The 15,987-nt window shown below is 47.8% G+C and overlaps 5 protein-coding genes across 5 annotated transcripts; 2 read left to right on the top strand and 3 right to left on the bottom strand.

Annotated features, from left to right (window-relative positions):
- The first annotated feature begins 1,567 nt into the window (after window positions 1-1,567).
- On the top strand, window positions 1,568-3,382 carry BKA55DRAFT_586974 (uncharacterized protein). The gene is made up of 4 exons (XM_046194620.1): window positions 1,568-1,983; window positions 2,035-2,181; window positions 2,262-2,692; window positions 2,934-3,382. The coding sequence occupies exons 1-4, from the start codon at window positions 1,633-1,635 to the stop codon at window positions 2,995-2,997; spliced, it is 993 nt and encodes a 330-aa protein (XP_046040951.1). The 5' UTR covers window positions 1,568-1,632; the 3' UTR covers window positions 2,998-3,382.
- On the bottom strand, window positions 3,202-4,571 carry BKA55DRAFT_721254 (Sodium/calcium exchanger protein-domain-containing protein; the record flags this gene model as incomplete). Its single annotated transcript, XM_046201009.1, has 5 exons — window positions 3,202-3,639; window positions 3,695-3,780; window positions 3,838-3,949; window positions 4,016-4,426; window positions 4,506-4,571. The coding sequence occupies 5 exons, from the start codon at window positions 4,566-4,568 to the stop codon at window positions 3,562-3,564; spliced, it is 750 nt and encodes a 249-aa protein (XP_046040950.1). The 3' UTR covers window positions 3,202-3,561.
- A 573-nt stretch (window positions 4,572-5,144) lies between these two features.
- On the top strand, window positions 5,145-6,552 carry BKA55DRAFT_629011 (Tubulin/FtsZ, GTPase domain-containing protein). The gene is made up of 5 exons (XM_046196914.1): window positions 5,145-5,311; window positions 5,379-5,402; window positions 5,473-5,540; window positions 5,592-5,646; window positions 5,707-6,552. The coding sequence occupies exons 1-5, from the start codon at window positions 5,300-5,302 to the stop codon at window positions 6,421-6,423; spliced, it is 876 nt and encodes a 291-aa protein (XP_046040949.1). The 5' UTR covers window positions 5,145-5,299; the 3' UTR covers window positions 6,424-6,552.
- A 3,349-nt stretch (window positions 6,553-9,901) lies between these two features.
- On the bottom strand, window positions 9,902-12,223 carry BKA55DRAFT_698530 (MCM2/3/5 family-domain-containing protein; the record flags this gene model as incomplete). The annotated part of the gene is made up of 4 exons (XM_046200527.1): window positions 9,902-10,394; window positions 10,449-11,857; window positions 11,906-12,032; window positions 12,087-12,223. 4 exons carry the CDS (start codon window positions 12,221-12,223, stop codon window positions 9,902-9,904), a joined length of 2,166 nt encoding a protein of 721 aa, XP_046040948.1.
- Window positions 12,224-14,308: 2,085 nt separating this feature from the next.
- On the bottom strand, window positions 14,309-15,336 carry BKA55DRAFT_586948 (ATP synthase delta subunit-domain-containing protein). The gene is made up of 3 exons (XM_046194619.1): window positions 15,117-15,336; window positions 14,620-15,024; window positions 14,309-14,556 (listed from the first exon to the last, which is right to left on the bottom strand). The coding sequence occupies exons 1-3, from the start codon at window positions 15,273-15,275 to the stop codon at window positions 14,443-14,445; spliced, it is 678 nt and encodes a 225-aa protein (XP_046040947.1). The 5' UTR covers window positions 15,276-15,336; the 3' UTR covers window positions 14,309-14,442.
- Between the last annotated feature and the right edge of the window lie 651 nt (window positions 15,337-15,987).

Here is a 15,987-nt window from a genome sequence, read left to right as displayed (position 1 = left end):
GCTCTCAAATACTGGGTCTAACACCGACCCCTCTATTTTCAACGAAATGTTTTTGAGGATTACTATGCCAATAGGAACCGACAATTAAATACACCTCAACCTGTTCCCTTTTTCAATCACTCACTTATCCATAGTTCCAAATTATTATCATGGACCAGCAAGAAACCTCCGAGCTCAATACAGGGAACAACAACCGTCTCTTAAATCGATATGGAATAGTTCCTAGCAGAGGGAAGCTTCTTCATCACCAGTTAGAAGTTAGTAGATATATTCTGTCTATAACCAGTAAGAATCAAGCTGACTCAATATTCAATGGAAGAGGATGAAGTATTTCGATTCGGGCGATTTTTCCCCTCATGCAAGCTTAGAGATCTTCTGATATCGGGACTGTCGCAACTGGTAGCGAACACCCCATTCGACGGGATATATCGATCCCTACATGTTCAGTATCAGGCTCTAGCAATCTCGATGAAAGTACCGATCAGTATTTATTAGCTGAGGAGAAGACTGGCGAGCTGAAGCTTACTGCCCAAAGTCACCTTCAACAAGAGACGGAAGCCCAGCGAGAGAACGAGCGTCGTGAAACAAAGCAGGAACATAGCTTCTAGATGTGGGCCGCCATGGCTTAGGTAGCCGACCCGCCTGGTTAGGAAACAGAAACTTAATAGCATCAGAGGATACCCATCTGTTACATGAGAGGGTTCAATATGCCGAGAACCCTAGCGCACTTTCATCGCAATAGAAAATCTACAACTTACACAAAGTCATAATGTTTACAAACGACATAGCTACTATATGTTACAAATATACTAGCTTTGGCTATGTTTCCAAGCTCCAACTCAGTGTCTCGTTCTTCCGAGAGATGATGACAGTCATTACCGATGGAGGGCCATCAACAAGGCACTCAAATATATTCACCGAGACAAGATGGAGGGAGCTGTACTATCACTCGTATAGTAAATGATCGCATAACCGGCGTAGAATCAATCCTAGATTCAAGTTCCTTTATGCTTTATCACCTGATGCCCTCTGTTTCAAAACGATGTGTCGAAAATCCAAGTAGTTCTCCACGCCCTGCCGCCCGACTGCTCGAATGCATAGCAGAGACATCTTGCCAATAATGCCAGGAACCTGGGTTAGAAATTTAAGAAATGCTTAAAGTTGAAATAAAACTTACACTGCTTCTTAGACACCTAGTCTAACACACGTCAGATCTTGGGGTTGGGATATGAACAGTTGCAAATAAATGATCAAGCTTCTACCCGCTTCCAAGTATACCCCGAGAGATGGCTCAGCTTAAACCCCCAGATTGCTTTTCGTAACTTACGTACGCAATACGGATATACTTGCATCGCAGCCTCAGATAATTCTTTATCGTGATGACACGCCGTGGTCAGGATCAAGCCAGAATAGTTAGATAATGCTACTGCGTCCTCGGAAAACTCATCATCTCTTTCACATGCTAGGTTTAGCACGTGCTTAAACAAGGCATTTGTAAGTGGGGTAACGTCAAGTGCAAGGTCCCAACAAATCGACTTATAAGAATCACAATTCTACACTCCATAGAAACAATGACCGCCTAAGCTAGAACATTTTCCCTGTGACGCTGCCTAACGATATATCTCCGCTACCATGGCGGGAACATCTCTCTGGGACTACATCTTCATTCGCGCATCCATATTTCTCTTACACATTATCGCACCACTCAGCGTTGCTTATTCATTAGTCAGCCTGCTAGCCCGCCTTCCATTTCAGTTCCCGCGAGTACTACAGGCTTGGCTCTCTCTGGAGGCTCTTTTCTATTTGGTTGTCTACCTACCGCTGAACAAATACCTCCAGAGGGCCGCAAAACACCCCGTCCCGCCCTGCCGCGCCGATCGTCGGAAGTTGTTCCTAAAATGCCACAATAATATTCCCGACCCGGCTCAGTACCTAAGAAAATGGTTCCGGAATGCGCCAGTTTCCGAGATTAAGCGCGATAATGTCAAGGACTTCTTCCGGTGGGCATTCTTGAACACAGGAGACCATGACTAGACCTACGACGAGGAATTAGAAGAGTATACTCAAGAGATAGAGAAGCTGCTAGGCAAGAAGCTAGAGCCTGGCCGCGGAAACGCCAAATGCCTCCGGTTAACTCTTGAGAAGGTAGAGATGTTGCATCGGAGCTTAACGTGGTATCTAGTAAGTTACTCACATGACTATGCGCCCAAGTACTGGCTCATATACCCCAGGTTGCTAACTCTGTTCGTACTACCCTCTAGTGTGTGTTTGTTGTCGACACCATAGCGTCTATCTCTTTACGATACCACTCGTTCAACTTTCATCGCACGTCGTTTTCGCAGTTTCTCACTACCTTTCCCCTACGTCTTTTCACTCTGTTTGCGACCTGCACCTCCCATGCTAACAGGCTTACTTACTGGCACCGTCCACATACGTCCAAGACAAGGCTGCCTATTCTATTCGTTCACGGCATCGGCGTGGGGCTTTACCCATACATAAACTTCTTAGCCGACATCAATGCCCATGATGCCGGGAATTCTTCAGATGGGCAGGTTGGCATCATCGCTATAGAAATTATGTCGGTAAGCTCTAGGATAACATACGAGGCAATGCTGAAAGACGAAATGTGCGATGAGATTCGGCGCATATTGACCGCACACGGGTGGGAAAAGTGTGTCTTGGTATCACATTCGTAAGTACCACTCCTAAAGTGACTCCATTCCCTTACCCATTGACATTGACGGTGGAAAGATACGGAAGCGTGGTTGGCGCGCAACTCCTTCGTAGCCCGGAGGTCTCGCAGCATATTGGCCCTGCATTGTTTATTGACCCCGTGTCTTTTCTACTTCATCTACCTGACGTGGCCTATAATTTTGTATGCCAGCTCTGTCCCCAAATTGACTGATGATACTGGCTAAACTCTAATGCTTTAGATATGTAGACGGCCAAGTCAACCTAATGAGTATCTACTCTCCTACTTTGGTTCCAAGGATATAGGCATAGCTCATACGCTATTCCGCCGTTTCTTCTGGGCTGATAACTTATTGTGGAAGGAGGATATCCGAGATCATCCCGTGACTGTGGTCTTGGCCGGCAGAGATAGTGTGATCGACACCAAAGCAATACGGGCATATTTGCTGGGGTCAGACAATTGGATCTTAGAAACTACGGACTTAATGGATCTCGGTCAGAAAGGTGATAGATTGGATGTGATCTGGTTTCAAGATCTGGACCACGGCCAGGTCTTTGATGAAAAGAGGACGAGAAGCAGTCTGGTTGAGATTGTCTGGACGTTTTGCAAGAAGTAGCCGACACAATTCGTCCTAATTTACAGTGGTAGGTTGAAATGAGGTCATCGAATATGATGAGCAAGTTCTCCCGCTTTGCATAGAGGTTAACCTCCAATTTCCTATAAGTGGTCGGTCAGATCCTCCTGGCCTTAGCCGCCGACTGAGTCCTCGCGAAGCCCATGGATGTCTCCCGCACTCCCCGATAGATCGACCAACAAGGTATAGATAGCCAAAAAGAGTTGCACAGGGCATAATAATGGCAACCTGGCAATTAGCCCGTAACTTTTCCCAAAACTCCAGTAGGGATAGCCCAGAATGTCAAAGCGATGATAATATAGAGTCCCACAAGCTGCAGCCTGCTTAGTACACTGTAGGTATAGAAGTACAGGGGAACATAAACTCACCATGGCTCCCTCCAAATAGTTAGATTTCCCATCCTGCACCGTGGCCGTCACGACTAAAACAGATACAGCGAAGATAACTGTCTCAACTGCCCCAAGCATCAGCAAGCGTGTTGAAAGTTGCTTATGTGCTCATGATAACTCACAAATATTGAAATTCAGACCCATCGGCACATTTATTGCCCAACCCAAGACAACCAGCAACGGCGTAACCAGCAGCGCAATCTGGATGCTGGATCCGATTGCAACACCCGTGGCCTTGTTTCCACGTAACCAGTCAGATCACAATAAAACAACCAAGTAAGGAAGCAGGTTGCCACTCACCAAATCCATCTTATTCCTTATAGCCATCACACACGCCGTGGCGTGCTCGGCTGCGTTGCCGATAATGGGGATCAGGATCAAGCCAATAAAGCTCTTGCTAGTATGCGCGTCTTTGGCGATGCTGTCGATACTGCCAACCAGGTAGACTGCACAGAAGGAGATAACAACGGTCACGGCAACCAGTACCGCTGCAGCAGACCAAGGATTCATTACTGATTCAGGGTCGTCCCCTCCCTCGTCAAGGGAGGAAGTTCCACCACTCCCCTCGCTGAATAGATTCTTGTGCGTCCGCAACTGGAAGCACAGATACAGGGCGTACAGGATAAGAAGCATGATGGCCGTCCCGCGTGAGTGCCAAAGGATGGATTCGGTTTTACCATGCTGATCCGAGCTGTCGAGGATGCTGTAGAGCTACATGTCGACATTAATGTTCTTCCTGATGCTTATTGTATCACAATTCCTGAGGACTGGGCTCTAGAAGGCTGCTTACAGTGGCGGGAATGATCATTGAGGCGGCTGACAGCGCTAACAAGGAGCATGTCGTTTGTGCCATCGCAAGATAACCTTTAGATTTAATTAAATAAATTTTGCAACAGAAAGGTGGCCACTAGTTACTGAGCCCTGACCATCGACATCCAACACCCGCTCCAATATCGTCTCATCGGGACTGTTCACTGATTACTGCAAGTAACACTGCTGTTGGCACAGATATCGTGACGTAGCCTAGCTCCTGGACGTAGATAGGGAAGAATAGACGTTCAGTACTATTTGTTATAAGAATGCTCGCTAATGGCAGTTCAATTTATTCTATAGCAAAAAATGATTTACTTACTTAAAGACTGATCCAGAAGTATGAATGGGTACTAGACTGAGTACGAGAAAAACATCAAGTAGTGATAATCTAAAGCCAGGACTCGAGGTACGAGGTTGCACCTCCTCAACAGTTTTGGAACAGTCACTTAATTAATTTGCCGTCATTCTATGGCGTCATTAGCATTTCAAGGCAGTATGCTCATAAACAACATATGCTTATGGAGGATTTTTGAGCATTGCAATCCAACAGCGGGGGCGTGTTACCCCTCTGCCTACGGGTTAGCCCGTAAGGCGGTATATGATCTCATTGGATACTGTCATGGCTATCGACTTATTTGTTACGGACCAGTCGTCATGCCTTTCACTAACCCCGCCTTCCCAACATTTCAACGTTGTCTTTTGTTCTCTCACGACGAACAGATTTATCTCATCGGCGCTTAAAACCACCACCACTGCTGAATTGAGCTCACTATGCGTGAAATTGTAAGTCCGCTTCTAATCCTGCCTTGGAAGCTCCACAAACTAACCTTGAACTCCCTTTTCGCTATAGGTGCATCTCCAAGCTGGCCAATGTGTGAGTATCACGCCCTTCTCGTTACATTTCTTTCTCATTTCTTCCTAATGCAGCATAGTAACCTCAATAGGGCAACCAAATCGGCTCTGCCTTCTGGCAGACCATTTCGGGCGAGCATGGTTTGGATAGCAGTGGCATGTAGGCAACCCATTCGAAACGCCACTTCATCCTTCTCACGCATCAATCTAGGTATAATGGGACCTCCGAACTACAGCTTGCGCGCATGAACGTCTATTTCAACGAGGTGGGCGATATTGCGTGACCCATTCCAAACTATCCTCGGCCTCTGATCGAGTTCGCATAGACATCCAGCAACAAGTACGTGCCACGTGCCGTGCTCGTTGACCTAGAACCTGGCACAATGGATGCGGTGCGCTCCGGCCCGCTTAGCCAGCTCTTTCGTCCCGACAACTTTGTCTTTGGACACTCAAGCGCCGGAAATAACTGGGCTAAGGGTCACTACACCGAGGGCGCCGAGTTAGTTGATCAGGTACTGGACGTGGTCCGTCGTGAGGCCGAAGGCTGCGACTCCCTCCAAGGTTTCCAAATCACCCACTCGCTCGGTGGCGGTACGGGCTCCGGCATGGGCACGCTGCTGATTTCCAAGATTCGTGAGGGTGAGATTGATACCACTGATACACATTTCGATGCACTGTCTCTCACGGTTCTAACCGCCTATTTAGAGTTTCCGGACCGTATGATGGCTACCTTCAGTGTAGTACCGTCTCCTAAGGTTTCTGATACCGTCGTGGAGCCGTATAATGCCACGCTGTCGGTCCACCAGCTGGTTGAAAACTCAGATGCGACTTTCTGTATCGATAACGAGGCTCTGTATGATATCTGCAAAGGTACCCTGAAGCTGTCGAATCCTTCCTATGGCGACCTTAACCACCTCGTATCAACCGTCATGTCTGGCGTGTCAACTTCGCTGCGCTTTCCCGGACAGCTAAACTCTGACCTTCGCAAGATGGCCGTTAATTTGGTAGGAAGACTCGTTTCATCGAGGCACATATCACTGTAATCGAAGAATGTTGTGGCTAAGCATTCCTCCTCGTCTAGGTTCCGTTCCCCCGCCTACACTTCTTCATGGTTGGCTTTGCACCCCTCACTAGCCGTGGCTCGCACTCATTCAGTGCTGTCTCTATCCCCGAGCTTACCCAGCAGCTGTTTGACCCCAGGAACATGATGACAGGCTCTGATTTTCGAAACGGCCGCTACCTGACCTGCTCTGCTATCTTTCGCGGAAAGGTGTCTGCGAAGGAGGTGGAGGACCAGATGCACAAGATTCAGCAGAAGAACTCGGCTTACTTTGTTGAATGGATTCCCAATAACGTGCAGACGAGTCTATGCTCTGTCCCGCCGCAGGGGTTGAAGATGTCGTCCACTTTTGTCGGTAACTCGACCGCCATCCAAGAGATCTTTAAGCGCGTTGGCGAGCAGTTCACCGCTATGTTCCGCCGCAAGGCCTTCTTGCACTGGTATACCGGAGAAGGCATGGACGAGATGGAGTTTACGGAGGCTGAGTCCAATATGAATGACCTGGTATCGGAGTACCAGCAGTATCAGGACGCAGCCATCGACGACGACGTCTATAGCGTGGAGGAGTATGACGAGGAGGAAGTCCCCGCTAAGGTCGACGCTTAGTCTATCGCAACCTTGTGGTCGGATAGCACATGGCTTGTCAGAGTGGGCTCACATAAGGTCATGACGCCCTGTAGAAGCAGCGACTACTGAAGGACAATCATTATATACCCAACAGGGCTTGGTGGTCGCTAGGCGGTCTATATAGTTCGCGCTATTACGAATTAAAGATCCCACATAGCTCTCGAGTGGTTGAAAGACGTCTAACAACCTCAAACAGAGCCTCGTGATACGTCAGATAAAAGACTCATCATCCTTGACGGTCAGGAAAGCCATGCACAGGTCAGACTTTTGCGGTTTTCACCGTAAATCCTCCCGCTATAAGACCGCTGACGAGCATCCAGGATGAATGGATAGTTACGTGCCTTCCGAACAATGTCTACTGCTGTTACCTACCAGCACATTGTTCTCATTATTTGTAGCTATTAGATAATGGAATTTTTAATATCATCAAAGGTGCGTATCGGAAGGAACTCTAAAACCTGGCTAGTTTGATTGATTCTACACCGGACAATTAAGCCAACTTTATTCAGACATATGCGAAAGTCGGAGAGGCGCGTATGAGAAAGGAGATGATATTATACGACTAGAGACCTACTGGACATTGGCCTATTTGACTGAGAGCAGAGATGTGATTTCTATTGCACAAGAATGCCGGGGATATGCTTATACTGGATCTCTGGAGGTCTCGCCTAGGAGTCTACAACCCCTGAACATAAACGGCTTCAAAGGCAGGCCCTTTGCGGTCTAGACTTCCATGTCTATCATCGAGACTCTTGTAGCTCACTTATTGAGCATGATCATCCTTGACAAGCCTCCCCCAACACCAAAGTTCTTTGCAGGCTTGGGCAGAGTCGCACAGCGAGTCGAGACTGGATACCCAACGGTACAGGCACAATAGTCATCACTGGTCACGATCTTAATTGTTAATCCACCTCATTCCTCCACCACGGTGCTCAATCCCGCCGAGGCCATCCTGCGGACGTCTTCCCTTCATCAGGATCAACAAGTACTCTACATCTAAAAACGAGACAGTCTTCAACATCTCATAGAGCGGTGAATTATGAGTTATATTGGCTCTGAGCTGGCTCTGAATATCAGTAGACCCAGCCACCACCTTGTGGCAAGTTAACATCTCTGACTGGCCAATTATCTGTGAATCTCGAATCGGTGAAGCTGGAAGCAAAGGCAATCGCTGAGTCTTGACACCCAATTAACACCCTCGTGATATCGAATATACTTATCGTCCAACCAAGAACTAATCTAAATCTGCATCTTTCAACATATCACCAGCGTCTACACCGAGTTTTGGATAAGTAATCTCCCTGTAGCCCACTTGTTTGAGCGGTTCAGCCCGTCAGAGGCAAGGTCGCTGTTCTGTGGGGGCCGAAACAAAACGTTACCGAAGTCATCTGACACTAGATTCGCTCGTTATTCATTTACAAACCACGCATAAGTGTGCATCCTGTTGCACGGCCTTCCGATGGGCTCGCTCGTCCCGTTTGAGCCTCAATGAACAAGGCCAACAGGGGAAGAAGTGCAAGACGGCGCTTAGATAAATTCCGCATTCAAGGTGCTGAATACAGTGTTTGTATATTGTTGGTCCATTTGGGCGCGTAAAAACTATTGCGCGGTTGTTAGACATCTCTGGTATGAGTACTCGAAATTGAAAGCTCTAAACAGTACATGTGCTAAGAGCGCCTGATAGTTTAACTTTTAAGATACGATACGATACAATCCATTAAGCCCGGCGGCTTATTCAACCGAAAGGGCACACTAGTCACTGATGCTTACGTACATTGCCTGCTTCTCATCCTCGTTTTCACAAGACCATACTGTGCCGTATACTGCTCAATTTGTGCCCGCATTTCAAATAGCCCATACTAGACCTTACTTTTTCTCCAAACAAGTAGATGGCTAACAATGGCGCTTTTAAGTAAAACACAGAAAGAGCAGAAGAGCCTCTGAACCTGTACGTGACTGTGTAGTCCACCAGTTCTGACACCTTGTTAGCTGGCGTTCGAACTTACGGAACCACTGGGGAGCCTAAAACTACCTCTTGTCTTCTATCAATTCACCTGATGTAGGCTTTAGATGGATGTTTGCTCTTCCGTCCAACAATCTCGCTCGTGAGATAAGACTATGATCGATTACCATTTGCCTTTGACGAAACCATTATTTTAATGCTGGGTAATTATATACCTTGGTCTAGCCGTTGAGCCACAGATGCTCTTCGAAATGTCTTTTAGGATGTTTGCTTCGATGTAGTATCAGGAATTACTGGATGTCCAATAGCGACCAGCTACGCTGTCATACAAAATGCAGATATATATATTGCTACCTCCTGCAAGGCGAGACAGGCGCCGTGGGTTCGACATGGGTTAGGCTCTATTCTCTATCCCTTGGGGTGTATGTGACAGTTTGCCGTCGACTAACAGTATGTACTTGAATTCGCCCATCACTATTGCATCTACCAATAATGGCCGGCAGTGATAAATTTGAGCCTGGGCACCCTCACCAACAGCCCCGTGTTCAATTGACAAGATCGTGATATCCGGTACGATAATATTCTTCTTATACACATGATTCCTGTCTTAAAACATGTTCTAGAGGCACTTGTCTATCCTGGATGCGGCATTGTATACGACATACCTACCTATGAAAAAGAGGGATATGATTTTAGTAGCATATGAAAATACAATATAAGCTATAAATTCTTAGAACTTGAATAGTTTTCTTTGCATACAGCGGTCGTGATGATTTCGTTCTCGTTACTCATTAACCCATCCATCATCAAGACGGCTACTTAGAATGACCAACCAAGCCCTTTACATTATTACATCATAATAATTCCCTGATTAAGCTCCATTTCGATAGACCTGTGCTCCCTGATTTCTGAACATGACTATGTCTCTTCGCTGGAGAATCATCAGTGCTCGATTCAACGCCTGCTCACTGTAACCCCTACCCTCTACCATCTCTCTCCGTAGTGTGGACAGGCTTGTGCTCCATCCTATAGGTAGACGGCGCTTGAGCTCAGTCTCGAGACGGTTCACCTCATCATTCAACTCACGGCTACCCTGGTTGCTGCCCTGGTTGGCCGCGTCCATGGTAGAGCATAGGAATAGCCGAATAGCCTCATCAACGTGCGCCTCGGTGGCGACGGGAGAGAGGGTGAGTTTGGCAAGAGACTCGGTGATACGCACGATAGCTTCCAGCTGACGGATTGTGATGGGAATAGAGGAGCGGGTGTTGGCTTCTATTTCGGAGTCGTGGATTTGGCGACGGATAGAGACAAAGTGAGAGGAGAGCTTCTCAGCTGCTTCGGGACTGAGTCGAGGAGCGCAGCGACTTTGAGAGGTTAGTATACATGGCGGAAGAGCCAAAAGGAACTGAGCAACTTACGTCTTACAGTAGGTTATATATCTTCGCATCTTGTCGATAGGGATCTCAGACTCGACCATTTCGTCGGCTCCCCGACCATTCATCTGGATACCAAGAACGTGCTTGGCCATCTTCTCGTCCTTCTCGCGGCTATGATCATCCTTGACAATGAAAATCATGTCGAAACGCGACAGGATGGTGGTTTGGAAATCGATATTCTCTCCAGGAGTTTTCATGTCATCGTATCGACCAAAGATTGGATTGGCAGCAGCCAGGACTGATGTTCGCGCGTTGAGAATGGTGGTGATACCGGCCTTGGCGATGGAAATGGTTTGCTGTTCCATGGCCTCGTGGATAGCGACTCGGTCTTCAGCTCGCATTTTATCAAACTCATCAATACACACTACTCCACCATCGGCCAGAACCATAGCACCACCTTCAAGATAGAACTCGCGGGTAGACTGATCACGCTGGACGGACGCTGTCAAACCAGCGGCAGATGAACCTTTTCCGGAGGTGTAGATAGAGATGGGTGCTACCTTCTCGACAAACTTTAGAAGTTGAGACTTGGCCGTACCAGGATCACCGAGAAGTAGTACGTTGATATCGCCTCTAAGTTTCATGCCATCAGGGAGGATTTTTTTTGAGCCACCTAACAGGAGGCAGAGAATTGACTTCTTGATGTCCCGGTGTCCGTAAATTGAAGGAGCGATACAAGTAGCCATGACATTGTAAATGTCTGGCCGTCTGCTCAGCTCCAAGAATTCTTGCTCTTCCTCCTCCGAGAAAGTGGCGTTGCCCTTGGCTGCTTGATCAATGTCTGACCGGATTCCAACTGCCCTTAGATAAGGGGTGCGGATAGCCACTGCGCCACCGTTGGATGAGTTTTTGGAGGCCTTATTTTGGTAGATGGAGAAGATGCCCATGACAGTGCACCTCGATCCCGGAACGACCCGGTTTGTTAGGTATCTGTCGGCTGAGATGAGAACATGTCTGGGCAGTTCTCCAACAGGGACTTGATCAGGCGCTTCCTGAAGCTTGATGATCTGCTGGTCGACGAAGTGTGACTTCTCGTGTACGACAAAGTACGGATCCAAGGGGCACTTTGGCGTGGGATCGTTGGGAATTCTGCTACGAGCGCATTGTCGGGGCAGAGAGACACCAGTGAATCCACCCAAGATAGGAATGGCTTGTGTGTGTCCGCAATTTCGACATTGTATATGAAGTTCTGTTACTTTTGAGGACATAACGGAGGCACCGATGACGATACCTGGTACCCGGACCAATCGAGCAATAGCCATCGAATCGAGATTGCGGATGGACACATCGTCTGCGTTGGAATGAAGAAGGAGCTGGTGCTTGGGGATCTCGACTTTGGGCTCGTGAGGGAAGACAATGCGGTGGGTGCACTTCATCAAAGCATATTCGAACTATGGGATGTCAGAAGTTGGAGAATTAAGCTGTTGCATAGTCCTTACCAAAGGGATGACCTCGGCTGGCTCAGATGTCAACTGATGCGCCAACTCCTCGTTAAAGCCGATCAAGTCATTGATGTTGACATCGCAGTAGTACCTCTTTAGCAGTGCGTTCTCTCGTAGTTGATCTCTGCCGAAGCGTCAGTATATCAAGTCATGTAACCCGTGGGCAATCAGCGCAAACCTGTAGACAAAGTTGTTGTCAAGCCGAAAGTCAAGGATGAAGGTTTCGAGCTGCGTTTGAAGCTGTAGGCGAGTATCTCTATTCTTACCGAAACTCGGCTCGTAGACGTGCGCAGAGTAGATCGATCCGCGGTCCATTGTGATGTGATCTGTTAATACTCTGATATCACCTTGGCTCGTCTGCGAGCACAAAAGTTGACAGGGACTCGAGAGATCTTATTTGTGAAATATGGAGGGGCTTGCTCCGCGTTGGTAGGGTAACTAAGTGGATGCAATAATGTACGCAACCCTTGAGAGAAAGACGCAACGCGTGGTTATCCTTTGACCCGCATAGCCCTTATCCAATGTAGCTAGCTGCACTCAACCCCACGTACAGAATAGTTACAAAGTTCTAAGTTAATAAGGCACTATAAGGCCAGTCCCTTATCTGTATCTTAGCTGCATTCAGCTTAGGTATAGAGTTCACTAGGTATAGTGACTATTGTGAATTTGTGACATAATTTAGATGTATTAGTAAATTGATAAGCACTTATCCATTTGAGCCCCTAAGCGTGACTTGGGAAAAGGGCTATGCCGGTCAAAGGGATAGTGGTTGCTGTGCTGAAGGAATAGGGCAGTGATAGAGCTCGACTTATCATCACATGTCAGCGCCAAGGAAATACCCATAGGCTCATGGGGGCCAGCGAGCCAACCTTGCTTGCTAGGTTGGGGCACAAATTGAGGGACATCGGCGGGGCCCGATTTTAGCTGTGTTTTACAGAGTAGGGCTTTGACTATCTTTTGAGCTTCATATGCTGCCTAGGATCATTGTAAAGCCACGGTATTCTAAACGAGAGATCCAAGACAGCCTGAGCTTTACTGCATTTTTAACCGCACCAAAGGGCATCGGAAAACAACTGTCGTTGGTTCGACCAACGAGTGTGTGTGCCTCGTTTTTAATGTAATGCTGTATCAAGGTGCAGCTTCTGGATTGCATCTAGCATTAACCGGCTCTAAGCCTAAGGCGCAATCGCCTCGCCTGGGTGGCAACTCAGTGACGCCTGGCAAGGGCCCATTAAATACGCGGTCTAAAGAGGTGACCAAGAGAGGGCACTAATGAGCGACTGGTTTGCCGGCTAAGGTCCTCAAATTTCCGGAATACATGGGGGTCGAAGTCTGGATCTCTGGTGGTACCAAACCCGTACGGAAAATGGGAGGCCAGTCTAAAAGTTTGAGAGACTGGAGATGGGCATTGCAAATCGACGAGTTCTTGCTCACTGCAGACCAGAGTTTTAGGTCAACAATTGGTTGGTTATTGTGGCTCGACGCCCCACGCCCCACTACAATACAACCCCATCTCTCTATACTGTGATTGGATAGGAGTCCTCGGAGTGCGTCTGGCCGTTGTGATTGGCCATTGGAAACTAGAAATCAAGTTGAGGCGAGACCAATGACGCGCCATGACGCGTCGCGTCTCAACTGAATCTGCAAACCTCGAGCGTCGTACCAGGACTATGAGGAAGAGCATGAGATGAGTTCGTCTGGGCAGCTGCGTTTAGAAGCTAAGTCGATTTCCATGGATTGATATCCCAGGACCTTTGAATGACTTATCAATGTGGCCTTTGCGGCAGTCCATGGCCCAATATCGTTCTGAGGGGTAAATCTCCCTTCACAGTGCAAAGCCATCCCCAGCTGGAATTTCACTACCTGTCAACTGAGCCCTCACCTGGCTCATTTCTCTAGTAGGCCCTTGTATTCTGTCTGAACGCTTGGATGCTGTCTCTCTAGCTCAATCCTAGCCTCGCCTCCTCCATAACTAACTCACTCTATCTTATTCTACCGATTCTGTCGACGCTTTGGACGCTGTTGATATGTTCAGCTTCAAATTATTTCGCTATATTTTATCCTTAAGCTCGTTTTCCCATCCCCGCTTGGAGGACTTCTTGCTGTCCTTAGACTTCCTAGATATGCCGATCCACTTCCCCGACTCTCATTCCTTAGGGGTCGCTTTAAATTTCAATCGCACCAGCCCCGTCTCGTCGTTTGCTTTTCGCAGGATGCAGTTACCATCATTGTGCTGATAAGTGTCGGCTTTGTTTGAACCGCCGGCAATCTCCTCTGTATGTATTCAGGCTAACCATCAAGATTCTGATAGGCCTAGAAACGCTCTTCCACGTTAGACATACTCTGCTATCAACAATGGTATATCACGTATAGCAACTGAGTGACACCCGACCATTTAGTGAGCAATTTATATTTTTTTCAAGATGCGAAAGGAATTTATTATTTCAGTTCTAATGCACAGTGTAAGAATTTAATGATCTTGACGTAACTTAATTCCATTCAAATAAAATAAACGCATGGTTAATAGCTGAAGCTTATAGCCTGTCCGTCAAGACCTTGTTTATCTTGGCAATGCGGGCGCAGACGCTGAGATCAATGGTTCGGTCGCCGACCGCGACAATAAGTCCTCCAATAATCTCAGGGTCGATCTGTATCAATAAACGTTAAGCTAGGGCCGAAACGAATGCCGACTGGCGAAAAGTATAACGTACCTTGTTGGTGACCTTAAGCTTCTTGCCCTGACCGGCATATGAGGACTTGGAAACAGCAGTCTCTAGTCGCGAAAGAGTTTTATTATCCAGACGTTCGGCGCTCGTGATGGTCATCTCTATTTCACCCCGCTTGGCGGACATCAGCTCACCAAACTTCTCGCACACACCCTGAAGGTGACCCAGTCGATTATTCTCAGCGAGAGTCTGTAGCAAATTCTTGACAGTCGCAACGTTGGTACCTGTATGCTTGCTCAGCTCGGCTACGATCGCTGACTTGTCCTCGGCGGTCAGCCTCGGCGTTGACAGGACTTTCGTCAACTTGGTGTCCTTCAAAAAGACGCTGCTCAGGTTGACGATGGCTTTGGCGGTGAGGTCGAGGGTTGACATCTTGGCCGCGGCAGTATACTAAATTAACACAGTCAGCATAAGATAATTCGGCTCTACCTCACTCAACATAGCCGCATTGGCCCATTAGAAAGGACGACACAGCGGCATACTAGGGCGGTGGCATAAGTTCCATCAAGGCCATGAAGGTAGACTGGGGGTCGGCTGCCATTGGCGGCGCCGGTGAAGTTTCGTGCAGGCCCTACTCGGAGGAAAGGGGTAGGATGGAGAGTCGCGGCACGGATGGTACGGAAGACTTGCCGCGAGAACATGGCTATGGCTGAGGGATTGGGATGGGTTCGATGTTGCGATGCAGGCGTTCTTAAAACTTGGGTTTCTTGGTTGTGGTTTCGTTGTTGGGCAGTTTTGGAAGCTTGTGTGTCGCTCTGAACGTGAATGAACAGCAGCAATGTGTTGATTGATTGCCTAAGACGCGGGGTCAATCCGACTTTTAACATAGGCTTCTCTTGAAGCATGTAAGTGGATAGCCAAACATGGTTGTCTCTTAAGGCTTGTCCGCATCTTGCCTTTGCATGCGCATGATGCGCTACCAAATTGAGGCGCAACGGCCAATCATAAGCATCATGTTACCTAAGAGACGCTGGTGGGTGATACACAATTCAAAAACGGGGGTGTGCAACAAAGGGCGTGTGCAGAAGAAACCGAATTGACCTACTGAGGAAGGCTTCATAACGAGGCATCAGGTCGGTGCCTTTGTACTAATACACTCTCCTAGCTGCGTTGACATTTTGACGTAACTAGCCGGGAGGCTGGGAATGTATCACATTGATGTCAATGTGTCAGACAGAAAAGAGTTTCCGTCTGTTGTCACGAACGATGGACCGGACCCCCCACCCCCCCGCCAATCAAGTAAGATAAGATATCAGTAAATCATCACCAATGGCATCACCATTCTCTGTCCACAATCTACTGATATCGCCCCAATTGTACGTTAGAGCTACCCTCCGCGGGTCTAACACAATG

The sequence above is a fragment of the Fusarium redolens genome (genome assembly GCF_020744475.1).
Source record: "Fusarium redolens strain MPI-CAGE-AT-0023 chromosome Unknown BKA55scaffold_38, whole genome shotgun sequence".
Classification (NCBI taxonomy): domain Eukaryota; kingdom Fungi; phylum Ascomycota; class Sordariomycetes; order Hypocreales; family Nectriaceae; genus Fusarium; species Fusarium redolens.
The sequence above is the reverse complement of the archived record's forward strand: the minus strand, read 5'-3'. Positions and strand labels throughout refer to the sequence as shown.

Bases quoted from the DNA above. Each gene is read 5' to 3' on its own strand.
- BKA55DRAFT_586974 (XM_046194620.1), top strand. From the start codon at position 1,633: ATGGCGGGAACATCTCTCTGGGACTACATCTTCATTCGCGCATCCATA. The intron at 2,182-2,261 runs GTAAGTTACTCA...ACTACCCTCTAG, and splicing joins GGAGCTTAACGTGGTATCTA to TGTGTGTTTGTTGTCGACAC. The intron at 2,693-2,933 runs GTAAGTACCACT...CTAATGCTTTAG, and splicing joins TGTGTCTTGGTATCACATTC to ATATGTAGACGGCCAAGTCA.
- BKA55DRAFT_629011 (XM_046196914.1), top strand. The intron at 5,403-5,472 runs GTGAGTATCACG...TAACCTCAATAG, and splicing joins ATCTCCAAGCTGGCCAATGT to GGCAACCAAATCGGCTCTGC. The intron at 5,647-5,706 runs GTGGGCGATATT...GAGTTCGCATAG, and splicing joins TGAACGTCTATTTCAACGAG to ACATCCAGCAACAAGTACGT.
- BKA55DRAFT_586948 (XM_046194619.1), bottom strand. From the start codon at position 15,275: ATGTTCTCGCGGCAAGTCTTCCGTACCATCCGTGCCGCGACTCTCCAT. The intron at 15,025-15,116 runs GTATGCCGCTGT...GTGTTAATTTAG, and splicing joins GAACTTATGCCACCGCCCTA to TATACTGCCGCGGCCAAGAT. The intron at 14,557-14,619 runs GTACGTTATACT...TTATTGATACAG, and splicing joins AGCTTAAGGTCACCAACAAG to ATCGACCCTGAGATTATTGG.